Source organism: Drechmeria coniospora, chromosome 03 (assembly GCF_001625195.1).
Source record: "Drechmeria coniospora strain ARSEF 6962 chromosome 03, whole genome shotgun sequence".
NCBI classification, from domain to species: Eukaryota; Fungi; Ascomycota; class Sordariomycetes; order Hypocreales; family Ophiocordycipitaceae; genus Drechmeria; species Drechmeria coniospora.
In genome coordinates this window covers 880156-896158 of record NC_054391.1, presented here as the reverse complement: position 1 = coordinate 896158, position 16003 = coordinate 880156, and the positions used below count along the sequence as shown (strand labels likewise).

At 62.0% G+C, this 16003-nt stretch overlaps 5 protein-coding genes across 5 annotated transcripts; 2 read left to right on the top strand and 3 right to left on the bottom strand.

Annotated features, from left to right (window-relative positions):
* Window positions 1-43: 43 nt before the first annotated feature.
* Window positions 44-1642, bottom strand: DCS_06107 (uncharacterized protein; the record flags this gene model as incomplete). Its single annotated transcript, XM_040803398.1, has 1 exon — window positions 44-1642. One exon carries the CDS (start codon window positions 1640-1642, stop codon window positions 44-46), a length of 1599 nt encoding a protein of 532 aa, XP_040653502.1.
* A 9-nt stretch (window positions 1643-1651) lies between these two features.
* Window positions 1652-2068, bottom strand: DCS_06106 (uncharacterized protein; the record flags this gene model as incomplete). Its single annotated transcript, XM_040803397.1, has 1 exon — window positions 1652-2068. The coding sequence occupies one exon, from the start codon at window positions 2066-2068 to the stop codon at window positions 1652-1654; it is 417 nt and encodes a 138-aa protein (XP_040653501.1).
* A 45-nt stretch (window positions 2069-2113) lies between these two features.
* Window positions 2114-2886, bottom strand: DCS_06105 (mitochondrial hypoxia responsive domain containing protein; the record flags this gene model as incomplete). The annotated part of the gene is made up of 2 exons (XM_040803396.1): window positions 2114-2175; window positions 2253-2886. The coding sequence occupies 2 exons, from the start codon at window positions 2884-2886 to the stop codon at window positions 2114-2116; spliced, it is 696 nt and encodes a 231-aa protein (XP_040653500.1).
* An 8721-nt stretch (window positions 2887-11607) lies between these two features.
* DCS_06104 (uncharacterized protein) lies at window positions 11608-14717 on the top strand (the record flags this gene model as incomplete). Its single annotated transcript, XM_040803395.1, has 5 exons — window positions 11608-11648; window positions 11714-12523; window positions 12677-14305; window positions 14371-14551; window positions 14601-14717. The coding sequence occupies 5 exons, from the start codon at window positions 11608-11610 to the stop codon at window positions 14715-14717; spliced, it is 2778 nt and encodes a 925-aa protein (XP_040653499.1).
* Window positions 14718-14734: 17 nt separating this feature from the next.
* DCS_06103 (uncharacterized protein) lies at window positions 14735-15505 on the top strand (the record flags this gene model as incomplete). Its single annotated transcript, XM_040803394.1, has 1 exon — window positions 14735-15505. The coding sequence occupies one exon, from the start codon at window positions 14735-14737 to the stop codon at window positions 15503-15505; it is 771 nt and encodes a 256-aa protein (XP_040653498.1).
* Window positions 15506-16003: the final 498 nt, after the last annotated feature.

Below are 16003 nucleotides of genomic sequence, written 5' to 3'. Positions count from 1 at the left end.
AGGAGCGTCATGCGTTGCGGCTCGCGAGGCCATGGCAGACAGGTCAGCCATGTCGTCGCAGCAGCACGCAAGGGACCGAACGTTGTCCTCGGGCAAGAAATACTCGATCCTCCTCGACGACAAGCCGAAGCGCGCCGACGGCTCGGACGACTCTGACGGCTCGGACGATGCCGCCGACGTGCCCCGGCCGCTGCCGCGGAGCCACACGCCCGGTCACCTGGCCAGCAGGAGCATACAGGTGAACGAGGGGCGGCGGAATCCTTCGGACCTGTCCATCCGCCAGCGCTCTCAATCGACGTCGCACGTCCCATCGGTGACGGGCAGAGCCGCCGTGGCCGGGCCGCAGTCGCTCAAGGGATCTCAGTCGTCGGTCGGCGCCGTCGAGCGTCCGCACGATGGCCAAGGCGGCGGTGGTGGTGAGCAGACGATCAAGGCCCGCGTCGGCTCGACCGTGGCCAACAGCGGCACCTTGCGAGCATCGCGGACGGCGTGCCAGCCGACGGGCAAAGTCAGCCAGCCGCCGCGAGGCCCGCACACGGCCTTGCCGGCACTCGCCTCGGCCAAGGATAGGCCGGACGTCGAGCCGGCGCCGGCCTCGGGCATGTACTGGTCTCGGGCCTCGGTCTCGGGCTCGGCGCAGGCGAAGCTGCGCGCGCACACGGCGACGCTCGTCGGCTCCAACGTGTACGTCTTTGGCGGCTGCGACGCCCAGACGTGCTTCAACAGCCTGTACGTGCTCGACGCCGACGCCTTTTACTGGTCGGTGCCGCACGTGATGGGCGAGATGCCGCCGCCGCTGCGGGCCATGACGTGCACGGCCGTGGGCAAGAAGCTCGTCGTCTTCGGCGGCGGCGACGGGCCGGCGTACTACAACGACGTGCACGTGCTCGACACGGTCAACTTTCGCTGGAGCCGGCCCCAGGTGCTCGGGGACAGGCTGCCGTCCAAGCGAAGGGCGCACACGGCCTGCCTCTACAAGAACGGCATCTACGTCTTCGGCGGCGGCGACGGCGTGCGGGCGCTCAACGACATATGGCGCCTCGACGTCGGCGACGGCGCCAAGATGTCGTGGAAGCTGATATCGAGCCCCGCCCGGGCGGCGGCGGGCACCGACGACGGTCGGCCGCGGGCGCGAGGCTACCACACGGCCAACATGGTGGGCGGCAAGCTCATCGTCTTCGGCGGCTCCGACGGGGGCGAATGCTTCGACGACGTCTGGGTCTACGACGTCGACCGGCACGTGTGGAAGGCCGTCGACATGGCCGTCAACTTTCGCCGGCTGTCCCACTCGGCGACCATTGTGGGCTCGTACCTGTTCGTCATCGGCGGCCACGACGGCGTCGAGTACTGCAACGACGTGCTGCTGCTGAACCTCGTGACGATGACGTGGGACAGGCGCAAGGTCTACGGCCGGCCGCCGAGCGGACGGGGCTACCACGGCACCGTCCTGCACGACAGCAGGCTGCTGACGATTGGCGGCTTCGACGGCGGCGAGGTGTTTGGCGACGTCATGATGCTCGAGCTCGCCGTGCACGCCTACTACTCGCAGATAAGCCACTTTACCATTGAGATGTGACGGCGGCGACGGCGCGCACGGTGCGACGGACGAGAAGCAGGCACGGGCGCGACGGCGGAGGGACATTTTCTTGGTCTACAAGTCATGCGATGCATACAACAATAGATGGATGATATATACGTACACGTACGTCAGGAAGCGCGACGAAGGGCGACGAAGCGCGACGAAGGGCGACGACGAGCGCCGCTCTGGGCTCCCCGGGCCGTACCCATGCGGGTGCCTGTCCTGCACATGTTGTTGGCCTCGACTCCAGAAAGTGAATGTGTTTCGCCCATGCCCTCTGCGCCGGGGCGAAGACGAGGTGCCGACGTGTGGGTGCGTGGGTGCGTGGGTGATTTTGTGCGTGATATTGTGCGTCGTCTTGTGCGTCGTCTTGTGTGCGTAGGTGGAGGGGAGATGCGCCGTCGTCGTCGGCCGTTGCTCGATGCTTTCGGCGAGCGTCTGCAAAAGGGAGGCAGGCGGAGAGCCGCGTTGCTCGGCAAGGAGAGGCATGCTGCGATGGGCAGTCGACAAAATGTCGGCATGCGGCGGCCGCCACTAGGCCTTGTTCACGCTCGCCTTCTTGGCCGCCAATCGCTTCTCCTCGGCCTCGACCATGTCTGGGCGGCGAGGGCAGGTCAGCAGAGGTCGCGGCGGCGGCACGGAGGGGAGGGGGGCAATGTCGGCGTCGGCGTACCCTTCCAGAGGTCCTGGCCCTCGTACTCTTCCTTGTGAATCCTCTTCTCGATCAAGTGCTTCTGCTCGGGGTCGTCGGGGTCGACGACCAGGACCGTCTCCCAGCGGCCGCTGCCCTTCTTGGCGTCGCTCATCTCGAAGGCGGCCGAGACGATGAGGACGGCGAGGGTGAGGGCCTGGGCGTAGACGCGGGCCTGGACGAGCTTCTGGGCGGTGCTGGTCGGGGCGCGGCCGACGATGGCGAGGGCGATGCCCATGCTGGCGACCCACGAGGCGAAGACGATGCTGTACCGGTTCTCGCGTCCCCAGCCGAGGAAGCGCTCGTAGGCCGTCTCGCTGTCGCGCATGGCCTGGCGGGCCCGCTGGCTCGCGTCCTGGTAGCTCGACATGGGGTGCTGGGACCGCTGGAAGATGGTGCTGTAGCGGTCGCCGTTGACGATGGCGCCAAAGGTGCCCGTCGAGGTGACGAGGAAGGTCCGGAAGGGCAGGGTGAGGCCGCGAAAGGCAGGGTAGCGACGCGAGGCCAGCATGACGCCGCCGAGGCCGAGGGCGAGGCCGGCACCGCCTCCGATGAGGCCGCCGGTGACGACCTCGCGGTAGTGCGCCTTTTCCTCCTCGGGGCTGAGGACCTTCATGATGGCGGCGGCGGCGGGGGGGGAGCGAGGCACGGAGAGGGTCGGTGGTGCGGTGGTGCGTCAGGGCGTCGTCGTGTCAGCTCGACGGGGCCGTCGGCTTCGACTTGGCTTCGGTCGGATACGACGTGGCCGACTGCTCGCCCTCAAGGAGGACTGGTTGGAGGCAACTCGGTCCGCTTGTGGGTGGGTATCGGTGGGAAGGGGTGCCCCGCGGACGACTTGCGAGCGCTCGCAGGCGGATGGCTTCGATGGGGGACGAATCGTCGAAGGAATCGCCGAAGGAATGGTGGAAGCGAGGTCGAAGCAAGGTCGAAGCAAGGTCGAAGCAAGGTCGAAGCAAGGTCGAAGCAGGGCGGAAGCGACGTCGTACGATGGCCCGGCGTCGTTGGCGGTTTTGTGGAGCCCACGGCTGATGTCGCTCCAGCGGTCGACAAAAGGACCCCGAAGCAGGCTGGATCGAGGAGGGCGGGCGGGCAATGGCTGGGCGGAGAGGAAGGCGAGTTCAGATATGGTCGGCGGAGTGCAGGCAAGTATCGGGCAGCGTGCACCGTGCGGACGATGGAGGAATCTTGATGAGAATGATGGTGATATAAATGCAAAAGGAAAATGCCATGACGTTTGGCCGGCAGCAGGTTCGGGAACAGCCGGGTGCGGTCGAGGGTCAGCCACAGCACTCGTCTCCGACGACGCCCGCGCGGCGCCACACGAACTGCGAATGCCGAGAGAAGGCCGGGCCGCGTCTGTCACCGAAGACGAAGGCGATGGGAGGACAGTACTTGCAAGTATTATTAGGTGCACAAGCATTACAGTAATTGCGTCGAGCACAGAGGTACTTTCGGCATTCCTTGGCGATGCACATGTTTGGGGACGACGTGGTATGCACATGAGTGTGGCCCGTACTTGTACATGTGCGCACGCCAAGTAAGCACACGGCGTCGGGGTACTCTGGACATGCCCTTGGACGGATTGTCGGGGTAATACGGAGCGTGGAGTAGTGCAAGTACTCGGTACAAGCACGAGCATTTGTCATGCTGGAGAGGTACGTAATTAAATGACAGACGGATGGGGACGGACCGCCAGTAGCTGGTACCTAGTAGGTGGTCCATGTACGGAGTATCAAGTACTTGCAAGGCTTGTACATGTACTCCATACACCTACTTGTCTTGCAGTACGTACAAGCGCAGACGCAAGCAGGAGAATTACCCTGCAGTACAGTACATCTACAGAGTACGTGCGTTTAGGTGTGCTTACGGTGGTGCGTACGATTGGCACGATATTCAGGACTCGTACAGAAACAAGCAATACAGCTACATACTTGCACGTGCATTGCGTGTACAGTACGATGGGATCATTGTCGGCTTCGACGGACTGGTCGGCCCACGTGACTCTTGGACCCCTGCCGCTGTGCGCCAGTACACCCCAGCATGCTCCGTAGAGTGCTGTAGTTTAGTAGTTGTGCAGTAAGTGTTACAGAGCTCAGCAAGTGCACACGTGCGCGGAGTACATGTAGGTAAGTAGGTGTATTTACAGTACACCTACTACGGACACACGCGTGGTACGGAGTACTCCGGACTCTATGACAAGTACGGTACCTAGTACGTTACAACTTGTTGTACGGAGTAAGTACTGCAGTATTCCACTGCGACGGGGTCGCCGCACAGGTACGCTTGTGCATGCATTACCTACTCCGTACTTGATTACGGCCATTCACTGCCATGGCATCGCAAGCAAGGTGCACCGTGCAGCACGGCTGGGCAAGTAGTTGCCCATGTCCACATGCAAGTATGAACACTGTACCTGCCGTACCTGCATGCTCCGTCATCCAGGTTAATAACTCAACGGCCCTGTCTTACCCAACGGACGGCATGGGCCAGAAAGCGACCTCATTCCCGCCGAGTGGATCAGTACGCCGCTGGGCCGATGGCCACCAGTGCTCGTAACGGACCTCCATTTGTCCATTTGAACAAGACCTCGTACCAACCACACGTCGTGCATGTACTGTAGACGCAAGTACTGTACTGTAGTTGCACTACGACTACTTGCAGTATATGAGCACCGCAAGCACTTGCACGCAGGTGTTCTCGAGCAGGCGTACTCGTATGCAGTGCCGTGACGCTCCACTCACGCCAGACCCAAGCACCAACCACAGTTATCCGCCTAGCACTAAGGCACTGTAGATGCCTAATAGTGCCTGCAGCACTTGCGTGTGCTGCAATTACCTGAGCCGTACTGTACCTACGGGTGCATGCACAAGTGCCCGCGCGTGCTGCAATTACCTGAGCCGTACTGTACCTACGGGTGCATGCACACGTGCCCGCGCCGCGCAGGCAGCCAGGTGTTGGTGCGCTGCGCTCCGTAGCGTGAGGTGCGTGCACCAGAGGGCGTTGGTACATGTACTTGCAGGCATGCTCGTGCGCCGGCGGCCGTCCTGGTATCCTGTACAAGTACTTACGAGTCGAGCGCACGGGTGACGAGTAATAATTAACACTCGCAGCGCGCTCCGGCGCACATGGGCGGCCACCGCACTCGCTCGCTCTCCTCCGCGGTATCCACATCGGGGGCCTCGCCGCCCGGCCAATGGCGTCGACGCCCAGCCACCCGGGCGGCCGTCGCGCGCCGGACAATGACGATTACGACGATGGACATTGGCCAGACGTCGGAGAGCGGCCCTGGCCTCGCCGCTTCTAGAAGTGCCAAGCGGAGGGAGCAACGCGGTGGAGCGCGGCAAGGAGCACGGTCGCATCCGTATCATGCCGTACTCGTCGATGCGAGGGTCTCTGCCTGTGCACGTCGTGCAACGCACCGCATCACCGTACTCGCATGTACCCTGTACCGCTCCGTGCTTGCAGCAGGTTTACTTGCGGGTGTGGGTGGTACGTGTCGCTGCACATGTGTACTTGCTGCACCTGAGCCCCAGGTGCCGTAGTAGTAGACGGCACAAGCAAGTAGTACTTGCTGTACAGCCACAACGTGCAAGCATCAGGTAATGGGCACGTAAGTACTCCGTACCTAGGTCCCTAATACCAACATCCTGGCACTACGGCAAAGACTCGTACCCGTTCCGCCTGTCCATCTTCGACTCGGCCTCTTGGCAGCTGCGACAGCCGCGCTTCCATGCATGCTCGCTCTCCGCGGCAAGCCTCGCCGTCGTTGAACGTTGCAGCCGGCAGTTGCGGCCAGACGACTGCGCAATGCCGGCGTGCGATGCGACACTGCCGAGCACATGCCGCCAGCGGCGTGCGATGGGCCTTGGTCGTGGTAGCTCCTAGTAGGTGCCTTGGTGGGTAGTAACTAGGTACCTGTAGGCACCACGTCGTAGGTGCACCCGGTAGAGCTGGGTAGGTACTGTACCGAGTAGTTGTACCTTGAGAGTGCATGTCGAGCCGTGGTCGTACGTGTACAAGAAAGTACAGAAGAAAGTCCAGTACTGTAGGTGCATGTACCTATTCATGCCCGCCCGCCATCGTGCTGCGCGGCCTGCACCGTGTGGTCCTTGCGCCGCCTGGTGGCGAGGCGAACTCTCAACTTGCCTGCGAGTGTAACCACAACATAGGTGTACTCGTAAATGTCCACGTACGGCGCACTTGTCGTACTTGATGTATTGCAAGTGCAAGTACGTCCAGAGTACTCCGTACAAGTCAGTACTGTACGGTAGGTCCAAGTACTGTGATTCCTCGTGCTTGCAGGTACGAGTACGGAGCACTGACTGCACTGTAAGCAAGTACAAGTGCAACCAAGTTGGTAAGTACTCTCGTCCAGCACAGCACAGTCCCGCACTGCACAGCAAGTACAGAGCACGGTACGCTTCGTCGTACATGCACGCCACCAACGGCCTACTCCGTACGTGTGCAGTACTGTACTGTACACGCCCTTTGTGCACGTGAAGCACTCGCAATTGTTACGAATCCGTCAGTGTCCGTACCATGGCCCAAGTACTCCGTACCGCTGGCCCGTTTACGAGATGGAAATCCACCCGTCAGCAGGTGTCAGGGTCTAGCGTCGCCGGCCCCTGTCGTCGAATCTCTGGAAGGTGCTCCGTTTCTTCCATCAGGGCGCCGTACCCGCCGGACCCAGGCTTAGCGGCCGCCTGGTATGGATCGTCCAGGAGGCTGCGCTCGGCGCCTGCAACGGCGGCGGTGGCATTTCACGCACACGTCGGTGCAAGCACTTGCTGCCGAGCACAGTACGCCCGCGGCCACTCCGTCGCTTGTGTTCGTTCCCCTTGCCGCATCCCACCGAGCCGGGCAAGCATCACGTCGCAGGATGGACCGCGCGAGGTCGACCGGACTCGCTGGTTGTTCTTGGCGGACTAACCGCCTGCTACTCGACACATTGAGTGCGCTGAAGCATGCATGTGCTGCCGCACTCGCTGTGGGCGTACAGTACTCTGCGCGAGCACACACCTGCACTCCGCATGGAGCACAAGTACATGCACCTGTACTTGCGGCGCCTTTGTACTGGATGTGGTACCTCGCATTGTTACTAGGTACCCAGTGCGACAGAGGTCGTCCCGCAGGGGAAGAGGGGCCCTAGAACGGCCGAGTATAAATAAGCAAGTAGGTGTGCATGTACGGAGTACTCGTTACTTGTGGAGTAGCAAGTACGTAAACGGGCTTGGGATTACGAGGATGCGAACCGCGCATGGCCGTGTCGCCAGATGGCCCCCGATCCGTCCGGTTCCCATTACATCATAATAGGCCCGTGAATGGTTCCAGGTACGGCGTGACTGCAAGGTACGTGCGGCTGTACATGCGGCAAGTACAGCACGTTGTACAGTACCCACATACACCCACTTGCAGTTGTACAGTAATAAATGCGTTGCCTACCTGCACTTGAATATGATCTACTAATGAAATGTGCTCGCAGGTACAAGGGCATGTACTTGCTTTGCCAGAAGGCGTGAAATCACAAGCGTATGGGAAACCGATACTGCACAAGCACCTGCGCAGTAGGTTTGCATGTACTTGCCAAGTGTGCTGCGTGTGTTGTGGACGGTACGGCGAGTAGGAGTACTTGGACAAGTGCAGCAGTTCCTACTCCGTACTCCGTAAGTACCTAGTGATGCCATGCAAGCACAAAGGACCATTACTACCAATTAATTACTCCGTGGGTACTCCGTACAGATGCAAACAGGGCACTCCGCACCTACACCCAAGTACTGCGAGTACCCGTACATGTACACCGACCACCGTGTTGCACGCCCAAGCACAAGGACACGAGCAAGTGTACTTGCCGCAGTTGTACGTGCAACTACTGAGCGGTACATGTTCATGTACCCATCATAGGTGCATTGACATTGGGCACCAGCTTGACATTGGGCACCAACTTGGGATGCGTTACTCCGTGTAGCAAGTGCTTACCTATACGAGTGATGGCTACCTGCAAGCATCAGCTAATGGCCACCTACATCCTGGCACTTGCTATGCTTCTGGCTCGTCGTTGCTTGGAGTGGCCAGTATGCATGCCCTGCGTACCACCATCATGACGGGTGCTTGCGAGCACTTGCCACGGCGGTGCATCCATCAGCAGAGCCGTACTGGCCACTACCGCTGCCGCACGTTGGTGCCCATACTGTAGCTGTAAGCACCTACGATACTTGGCATTAGTGCTAGGTACTGTACTAGCACGCCATGCTGGTGATCCGTATCCACCACCAACCGTGCCGTAGATCGGTCCCGGCCATCTGCATGCACCAGCACGCACGCCCACACGGAGTAGACACTGGCATGGCAAGAACATGACCTCGACGCTGGCTCCAGCGCTTGGAACATGTACCCCGCCATGGACGGATACAGGACCGAGAACCACTCTGCGTGTCTTGACACTTGCACCTACAACTGCGTAGTGCCTAATACGGTACCTGGTCGTTGTTCAGCACCTTGGTACCTAGTAGGTCTAGTACTAGGTACTAACTCGGTGCCTAGTACGTACCTACAGTGCCTACAAGGTAATTAATTACCTAGTACTAGGTGCCTGGTAATACCACCAACGCTTGCTCCCTACCTTTCGGTGATTTGGGTACTTGTCGGTGCCTTTTCTGTAGTTACTACTTGTACACCTACACCGCATGTGGTTGTGCAGTATTAATACTTGAATGCTCCATCCCTCAGTCGCTTACCGACAGTACTCCGTATTACTGCGTGGTGCTCGCACATGGGCGGGTAATTACTGGCACCTGCGCCCATTGTAGGGCCAAGTGCTCCGTGCATGCGCAGTGCAGCACGCGACCAACTGCCTCCATCCTCCGCCGGCCAACAGGCCTAACAAGGTAACGCTGCAGGCAACAATACAGGTACTCGGCACTTGTGCTCCGTACTTGGTAGCGCCGTGTTGTGCTGAAACACTTCAAGTACTGTGCTGTACCGTAGGTAGGGGTACTCCGTACTAGGCACCACTTGGCTGCGCCGTACTTGTACTGAAATACTGCAAGCACTGTACTGTAGTACTCAAGTAATGCTCTGTACTCAAGACCGGCAAGTAATATGGGGAACCCAACAAGTGGCCACCCTCGGTGGCCTAGAGGCCCCGTCGGCGGGGGATCCGACCATTCACTCACTCATTCATTCATTCATTCATTCATTCACTCACTCACTCACTCACTCACTCACACACTCACTCACTCACTCACTCACTCACTCACTCACTTACTCACTCGCTCACTCGCTCACTCACTCCCTCATTCCCTCATTCCCTCATTCGTCCATTCGTCCTTGGTGCTCGGCGCCGACGACGAATCGAGTATGCGCGCTTTAACGAGGGCCTTGGCGATATTGTCACCCCTTTATGCGACCAAATTCGGGGGAACTGGTGCCTCGTTGACTCGAGACTCGCCACCCCCCCTGACTCGCCGACCCACCCCATCTCCTGGCACTAGGCGCCTGGGACTTGGAGCGACGAGTCCACAGCAGACGAGCGGTTGGCGCGAGCCCCGATCATGACATACGAGTGTCGCGCTTGCACTGCCGTCACGTAGTTGTGCAAGTAGGTGCACAAGTAGTTGCGGGTGTACTTGCGGGTGTACTTGCAGGTGTACTGTACTTGCATGTATTAGTTGCGCTTATGCCTGCCTGGATACCCCCGCAGAAGTGCACCTAGGTGTACCGTGCTTGTACCTGCGGCGGGACTCGTCGCGCAATGCCTGCGCATGTGCGGAGCAAAGGTACACGGCGGGTACATGGCTCGCGCACGAGACTTTGCATCGTTCGGCTCGTGATGCATCGACGGCGCCTATTCCACCGACCTCGCTCGGGACGCCTGCCATGTGCCGCACAAGGACGAGGACGCCTACGAGCCAGGAAGTCACTGTACATGCGAGCAAGTACAGTACGTTGTATACTTGCAAGTACAACTATAGTACTTACTTGAGTACATCTACACGTGCAGAGAACAGCAAGAAATACAGTACTGTGCAGCTAGTACAGACTGCCAGGTAATAATTCACTACTTGCATCTACAGAGTATTACAGGAAAATCGGTACAGTAAATCGGTAGCGTAAGTACTCCGTACTTACGCCTGCAACGGGCAAGTACTTGTACTTGCGGTGCTTGCTTGAATGAGGTTGGTACCCATCTGTGGGCGAGCAACCCCCGTTGATTGGTGCTGAACGATGAATCCAGGGGTCCCCGAGGCCCTGCCCGACCAGGTCGCACGCCCATCTGCCGACCCTGTTGACTGGTTCGCGGCCCCGACGACCGCACTTGCAGCAAGTACATGTACTTACTTGCTGCACTTGCAACAATACATGTTCATGGACCGTGCAGGGTCCTGCCCACGACCACGTACAGGTACATGCACGGCGCACCACCCGCGGCGCCGCCGGCATGTACAGGTACCACGTTCCTGGTGCCTTTGGCCGAGGCCCTGTGACCTCTCCTCGCCGCCCAAGCGGCACCTTGGTGGCCGGCCGAACGTCAACAGGCAGGCGTGAATTGGCTGGCTAGTCCTGGGCTTGCAAAAGCCAAGTAGATTCACTGCTGCAGCATCCCGTCGCCGTCGACACGTGCCTCCTAGGCGAGCGAGCGAGCCTGCGTGTCCTCGACGCTCACCGAGCCATGCTCCAAGAAAAGGCCGCCTTCGACCAAGAAAAGGCCGCCTTCCACCGCCCCTCGCCGTCGTCGTCGTCCTCTCCTTTCCATCGCCGCTCATCCTCTGCCTCCAGCCAGTCACCGTCAGGCCGACCGACGGTTCGTCGGCTCCAGTCGACTCGATCCATCCATCCATCGCCCACGCCGACCGACCAACCAACGAGCACCCGACCATCCGTCCGCCGACACCCACCCCCTCCCCCCCTCCCTAATATCCGCTCCGTCCGTCCGTCCATGCGCCAGGGACGAGGCGGCCAAGCAGCAGCCGAAGCGGCCAAGCAGCGAGGCGAGCGGCCGAGAGTCGGTCGACGACGACGAGGGCCCGAGCCGTTTCACCTCGACTCGACGACTCACCCGTCGACGGCACCTCGACCGCCACACCCATCGCTAGCATGCGGAACCCGCTCTCCAGCTGGTTTCACCAGCCCGGCGCTGACGGTGACGACCACCAGAGGTGGGACCCCGACGACATTGACACCGCCACCGGCCCCAGCGCCCGCCGCGGGCTAAGCGCAGCGGCCGTCAGCGCCCGTGGCAGCAGCGTCGGGGCCAGTGGCAGCGTCGGGGCCAGTGCCAGAGCCAGTGCCAGCGCCGGTGCCAGGGCCAGTGCCAGTGCCAATGCCAGGGCCAGTGCCAATGCCAGGGCCAGTGCCGGTGCCGCCAGTGCCAGTGTCAGTGTCAGTGCCAGCGCCAACGCCAGCGCCAGCGCCGGGCCCGCCCCTCCCCCCGCCGCCTGGAACAGCGACGTCGCTGCCTGCTTCTCCGCCCCTTCGACGCTTGGACGCAGGAGTGCGAGGACGAGGTCGACGGCCACGACGGCACCCACCTTTGCCGTCGCATTCGCCCCAGCCGCCGCACCTGCACCTGCACCTGCACCAACACCAACACCACCATCACCAACACCGACGCCAGCATCGACACCGACGACGACGACGACGACGACGACTCATCCTCCATCGCCAACCCCGACGCCCACTCCCACACCGACCTGCTCGCCAGCACGAGCGTCCGCCACGGCACTTGCCTCTGCACCGCCGCTCGCCTCGTCGCTCGCCTCGTCGCTCACCTCGTCGTTCGCCTCGGCCCCTACCCCCGCCGCGCATGCCGAATCGCCCGCGTCCCTCGTCCACTCGGCCGTGACGCAGTCGCCCTCTCCCCAACCCGCCACGCCGCCCGACCTTTTCCTTCCTCGACGATCCAAAGGCCTCGGCGCGAGCAGCACCGTCGCCGCCCTCGACACCGCCTTCGCCTCCGCCCCCCTCGCCGACCTGCCCCCGACGACGGCGCACCACGGCGGCGGCAACCCGTTCGCCTTGTCCGACCACGACCTCGCCGACGGCGACAACGTCGACATGACGGCCGGCGCCTTTGACGCCCACGCCATGGGCCGCAGCCGCCAGGGCTCCTTTGTGAGCGCCGGGCCCAAGCCCATCTCCGTCAACAACCAGCGCCGCGACAGCGTGAACCGAAACCGACGAGAGTCCCTCGCCGGCAGTCTCATGGGCGGCATGAGCTGGGGAGGCATGTCATTTGGCAGCTTCGTCCGAGATGAGTACGTTTCCCGAGCGCCCGAGCACCCTTTTTGATTCTGTCGTCGTCGTGATGGCCTTGCTCCCACCTTGCACTCAACGAACCCCTCCCCTCTCGTCCGTCCCCTCTCTTGCCTGCCCTCTCTCGCCTCCCCTATCGTCACTGCCCTCTCGAGCCTTCCCTCTCTTGTCTCCCCCCTCGTCACTCCCCCCTCGCCACTCCCCTCTCGCCACTCCTCTCTCGCCACTCCTCTCTCGCCACTCCCCTCTCTTGCCTGGCCTTTGCTCGCCTCGCCTCGCCAGCCTTGCCTTCACTCGTCTGCCCTTCGCCTCCGTCCGGCCTCGCCGCGAGCGTGCCGTCACTCCCATCGCCTCTCGCCTCGCCGAGAGCGTGCCGTCACTCCCATCCTCTCGCCTCGCCGAGAGCGTGCCAACACCCCCATCGCCTCTCCCATCGCCTCTCGCCTCACCGCCCTGCCCACCGACCCTCCACCACGCTCCTCCCCTCACCCTCCACCGCGCTCCTTCCCCTCACCCTCAACCGCGCTCCCCCCCTCACCCTCCACTACGCTCCTCCCCTCACCCTCCGCCCGAACGCGGCGGTCTGGCCATCACGAACCCCTCCGAGGACAGTCTTCGCCCTGCCTCTCTACGCCGACCGCCATGACCGCGAGCGTCCGCGCCGCGCCGTCCCCCTCCCCCCCCCTCCCCCACCGTCGACCGTGTGCCTCCCGTGTGCCTCCCCTGCTGACTCTGCTTCGTCCCAGCATCATCATGCACGGCATCTCCCCCTCGCCCTTTGGCAACCCGCAGTCATCCTCGTTCCATTCCTCGTCGTACCTACCCAAGCTCGAGGCCAACTTCATGCGAGACTTCACCTGCTGCGGCAAGATCCTGCCCAACCTCCACGACCTGCTGCAGCACTACGAGGAGGCGCACACCCAGGCGAGCCCCAACTCGACCCGCCACAACGCCTTCTCCCACTTCAACCAGGTCGGCGTCCAGGGCTCGCCCGCCATGCCGACCTCGAGGACGACGCCGACGCCGGGCCAGCAGCACGCCGCCGCCTCGGCCTTCCAGATGCCCGGCGTCACCGCCTCCGCCGCCGCCGGTCAGATGAATCCGGCCCTCGCCCACGCCACCCACGACGACATGGACGCCGTCGCCGACATGGAGCTCGACGACGCCGTCGGCGGCATGGAGCTCGACGACAGGAGCCAGGGCCGCATGCCCCAGCCGAGGCAGATGTTCGGCCAGCAGCCGCGCCCCCGCCTCAGCATGAACACCTCGGGCCTCACCCAGGGCCTCCGCACCTCGCAGCCGCCGACGCCCGCCGCCGCGAGCTTCGGCCTGCAGAACAACCCGACCGTCTCGTCCGTCAACACGCCGACGCTCGCCACCACGACGCAGCACCAGCTGCCGCTGCAGGGCCACCAGCCCGCCGCCGCCGCCGCCGCCCTGCGCATGGACCCCATGGACGACGACTTTCCCGAGATGCCCATGGGCGGCGCCAACCCCGACATGGCCGACGGCCACTACGCCAACGCCAACGCCGAGTCCAACTTTTGCATCAACGACCCCGGCAAGCACCTCTTCAGCCCCAACGGCGCCTTCCCCCCCGGGAACCGCACCATCCAGCAGCAGCTGGCCACGCTCGGCCTCCAGCAGGGCCAGTTCGCCGACCCCGAGACGAACAAGGTGCTCCTCCAGCGCCTGCAGACCATGATGATGCCCGAGGAGCACAAGCCCTTCAAGTGCCCCGTCATCGGCTGCGAGAAGGCGTACAAGAACCAGAACGGCCTCAAGTACGCGCCCCGACCCCCCGCCCGAGCCGAGCCCGCCTTCTCCTTCCGCCGCTGACCGACGACAGGTACCACAAGGGCCACGGCCACCAGACGCAGCAGCTGCACGAGAACGGCGACGGAACCTTTTCCATCGTCAACCCGGAGACGAGCGCGCCCTACCCCGGCACCCTCGGCATGGAGAAGGAGAAGCCCTTTCACTGCGAGACCTGCTCCAAGCGGTACAAGAACCTCAACGGTCTCAAATACGTACGTGCCCGCCCCGAGTCGCCGTGCCGTCCGAGCTAACGGAGCCCAGCACAAATCGCACTCGCTGCCTTGCAACCCGGAATTCAAGCTTCAGGCGCTCGCCGCCGGCCTGACGCTGCCCGGAACCCAGGGCATCGCGACCGAGGACCAGGCGATGCAGCAATAGGCGGCCGAGTCGATGGCATGATTCATCCGGCAACCGCCCCGACGCCGCCCCCGAACCAGCCCAACCCTCCCTCCTCGAGGCCCAGGGCAACCGACGGCGCTAGCGACGATGAGTCACTCGCCTCGGACGCGATGCATCGCACGGCGGCGGGGCCCATGGCTCGAGCCAACCCGAAGATGCATCCTACGTTTTTCGCCGTTCTGGAAAGGTCCTCGCTTTCATCCGAGCGGCGATGCACCGTTTCGATCGGTGCCCCCCATCATCCCCCCCCACTCAACTCCTTTCTTTCCATTCCATCGGTGCCCTCCGCCACGCCCGTGGCCCATTGCGGCGGCGTTATTTCTTCGACCTTTCCCCTCGAGAACGAGAACGTCATCGACGCTGGGCCGACGTCGTGTCGCGACTGTCACGCGAAGCCCGTGGTGTCGGTCGCCATCGAACCTACCGCCACTGCCTACCGCCACCGCGTCGACGAAACAGTTCCCCGGCGACTCAAAGGGACTGCCTCGGCACGCACGCCGAAGCACGAAGCCATCGATGGCGCCCCCCGCATCCCCGCTCACGATGGCGGGGAAGCTCGCCGGCTTATACCGTTTGCGGTGCAGGTGTACATACGTATGGACTGCATTTCTTGGTGCGTCGGAACCCTCCCCTCGGTCCGGCGAGGAGCGGCCGCCGTCCGGTTTCGAGCACGTCGGCGCTGCGTTCTGGCCGTGGGGATGGACGATGGGTCAATTCCAACGCCGAGTTGTACCCCTCGTTCCGACATTTGTTTTGTTGCGGCTTGATTTGTTGCTGCTTGATTGCATGGGTTTACGAAGTGGCATAGGGACACCTTGTCGTGTTCCCGGATACATTGGACTTGCGTGATTTTTTTTGAGAATCTGTCGCTGGCCTGCCTTCTTTCTCTCTTCGTTTTTTTCTTTTGCGCGACTGCTGCTTGGCTGGATTTCCGACGCATGGGCACCCTGCTAATTTCAGGCCATCGCTCCTTGATGCGTTGTTGATCCGGACCTGAACTTGCAGGAGTAAAAAAAATCTTTGTCACTTTGGTCTTTTCCGTCAAAAGTTCATGGCCATAGAAAAAGGAAGGCTACACTTTTCTAGCTTTGGTTTTATAGACTGGATGCCGTCACCGGCTCTCTCCATCTACTTTTGGTCTCCCATCCTGCTTCTACGTGCAACCCGCAGCATTGCTCGGTGCTTCACCAGGCCTCATCAGCAAGTCTTAACCGACATGTACCTTCCCATGTCCACAAAGCCTACGCGAGAGACTTGTCCTCGAT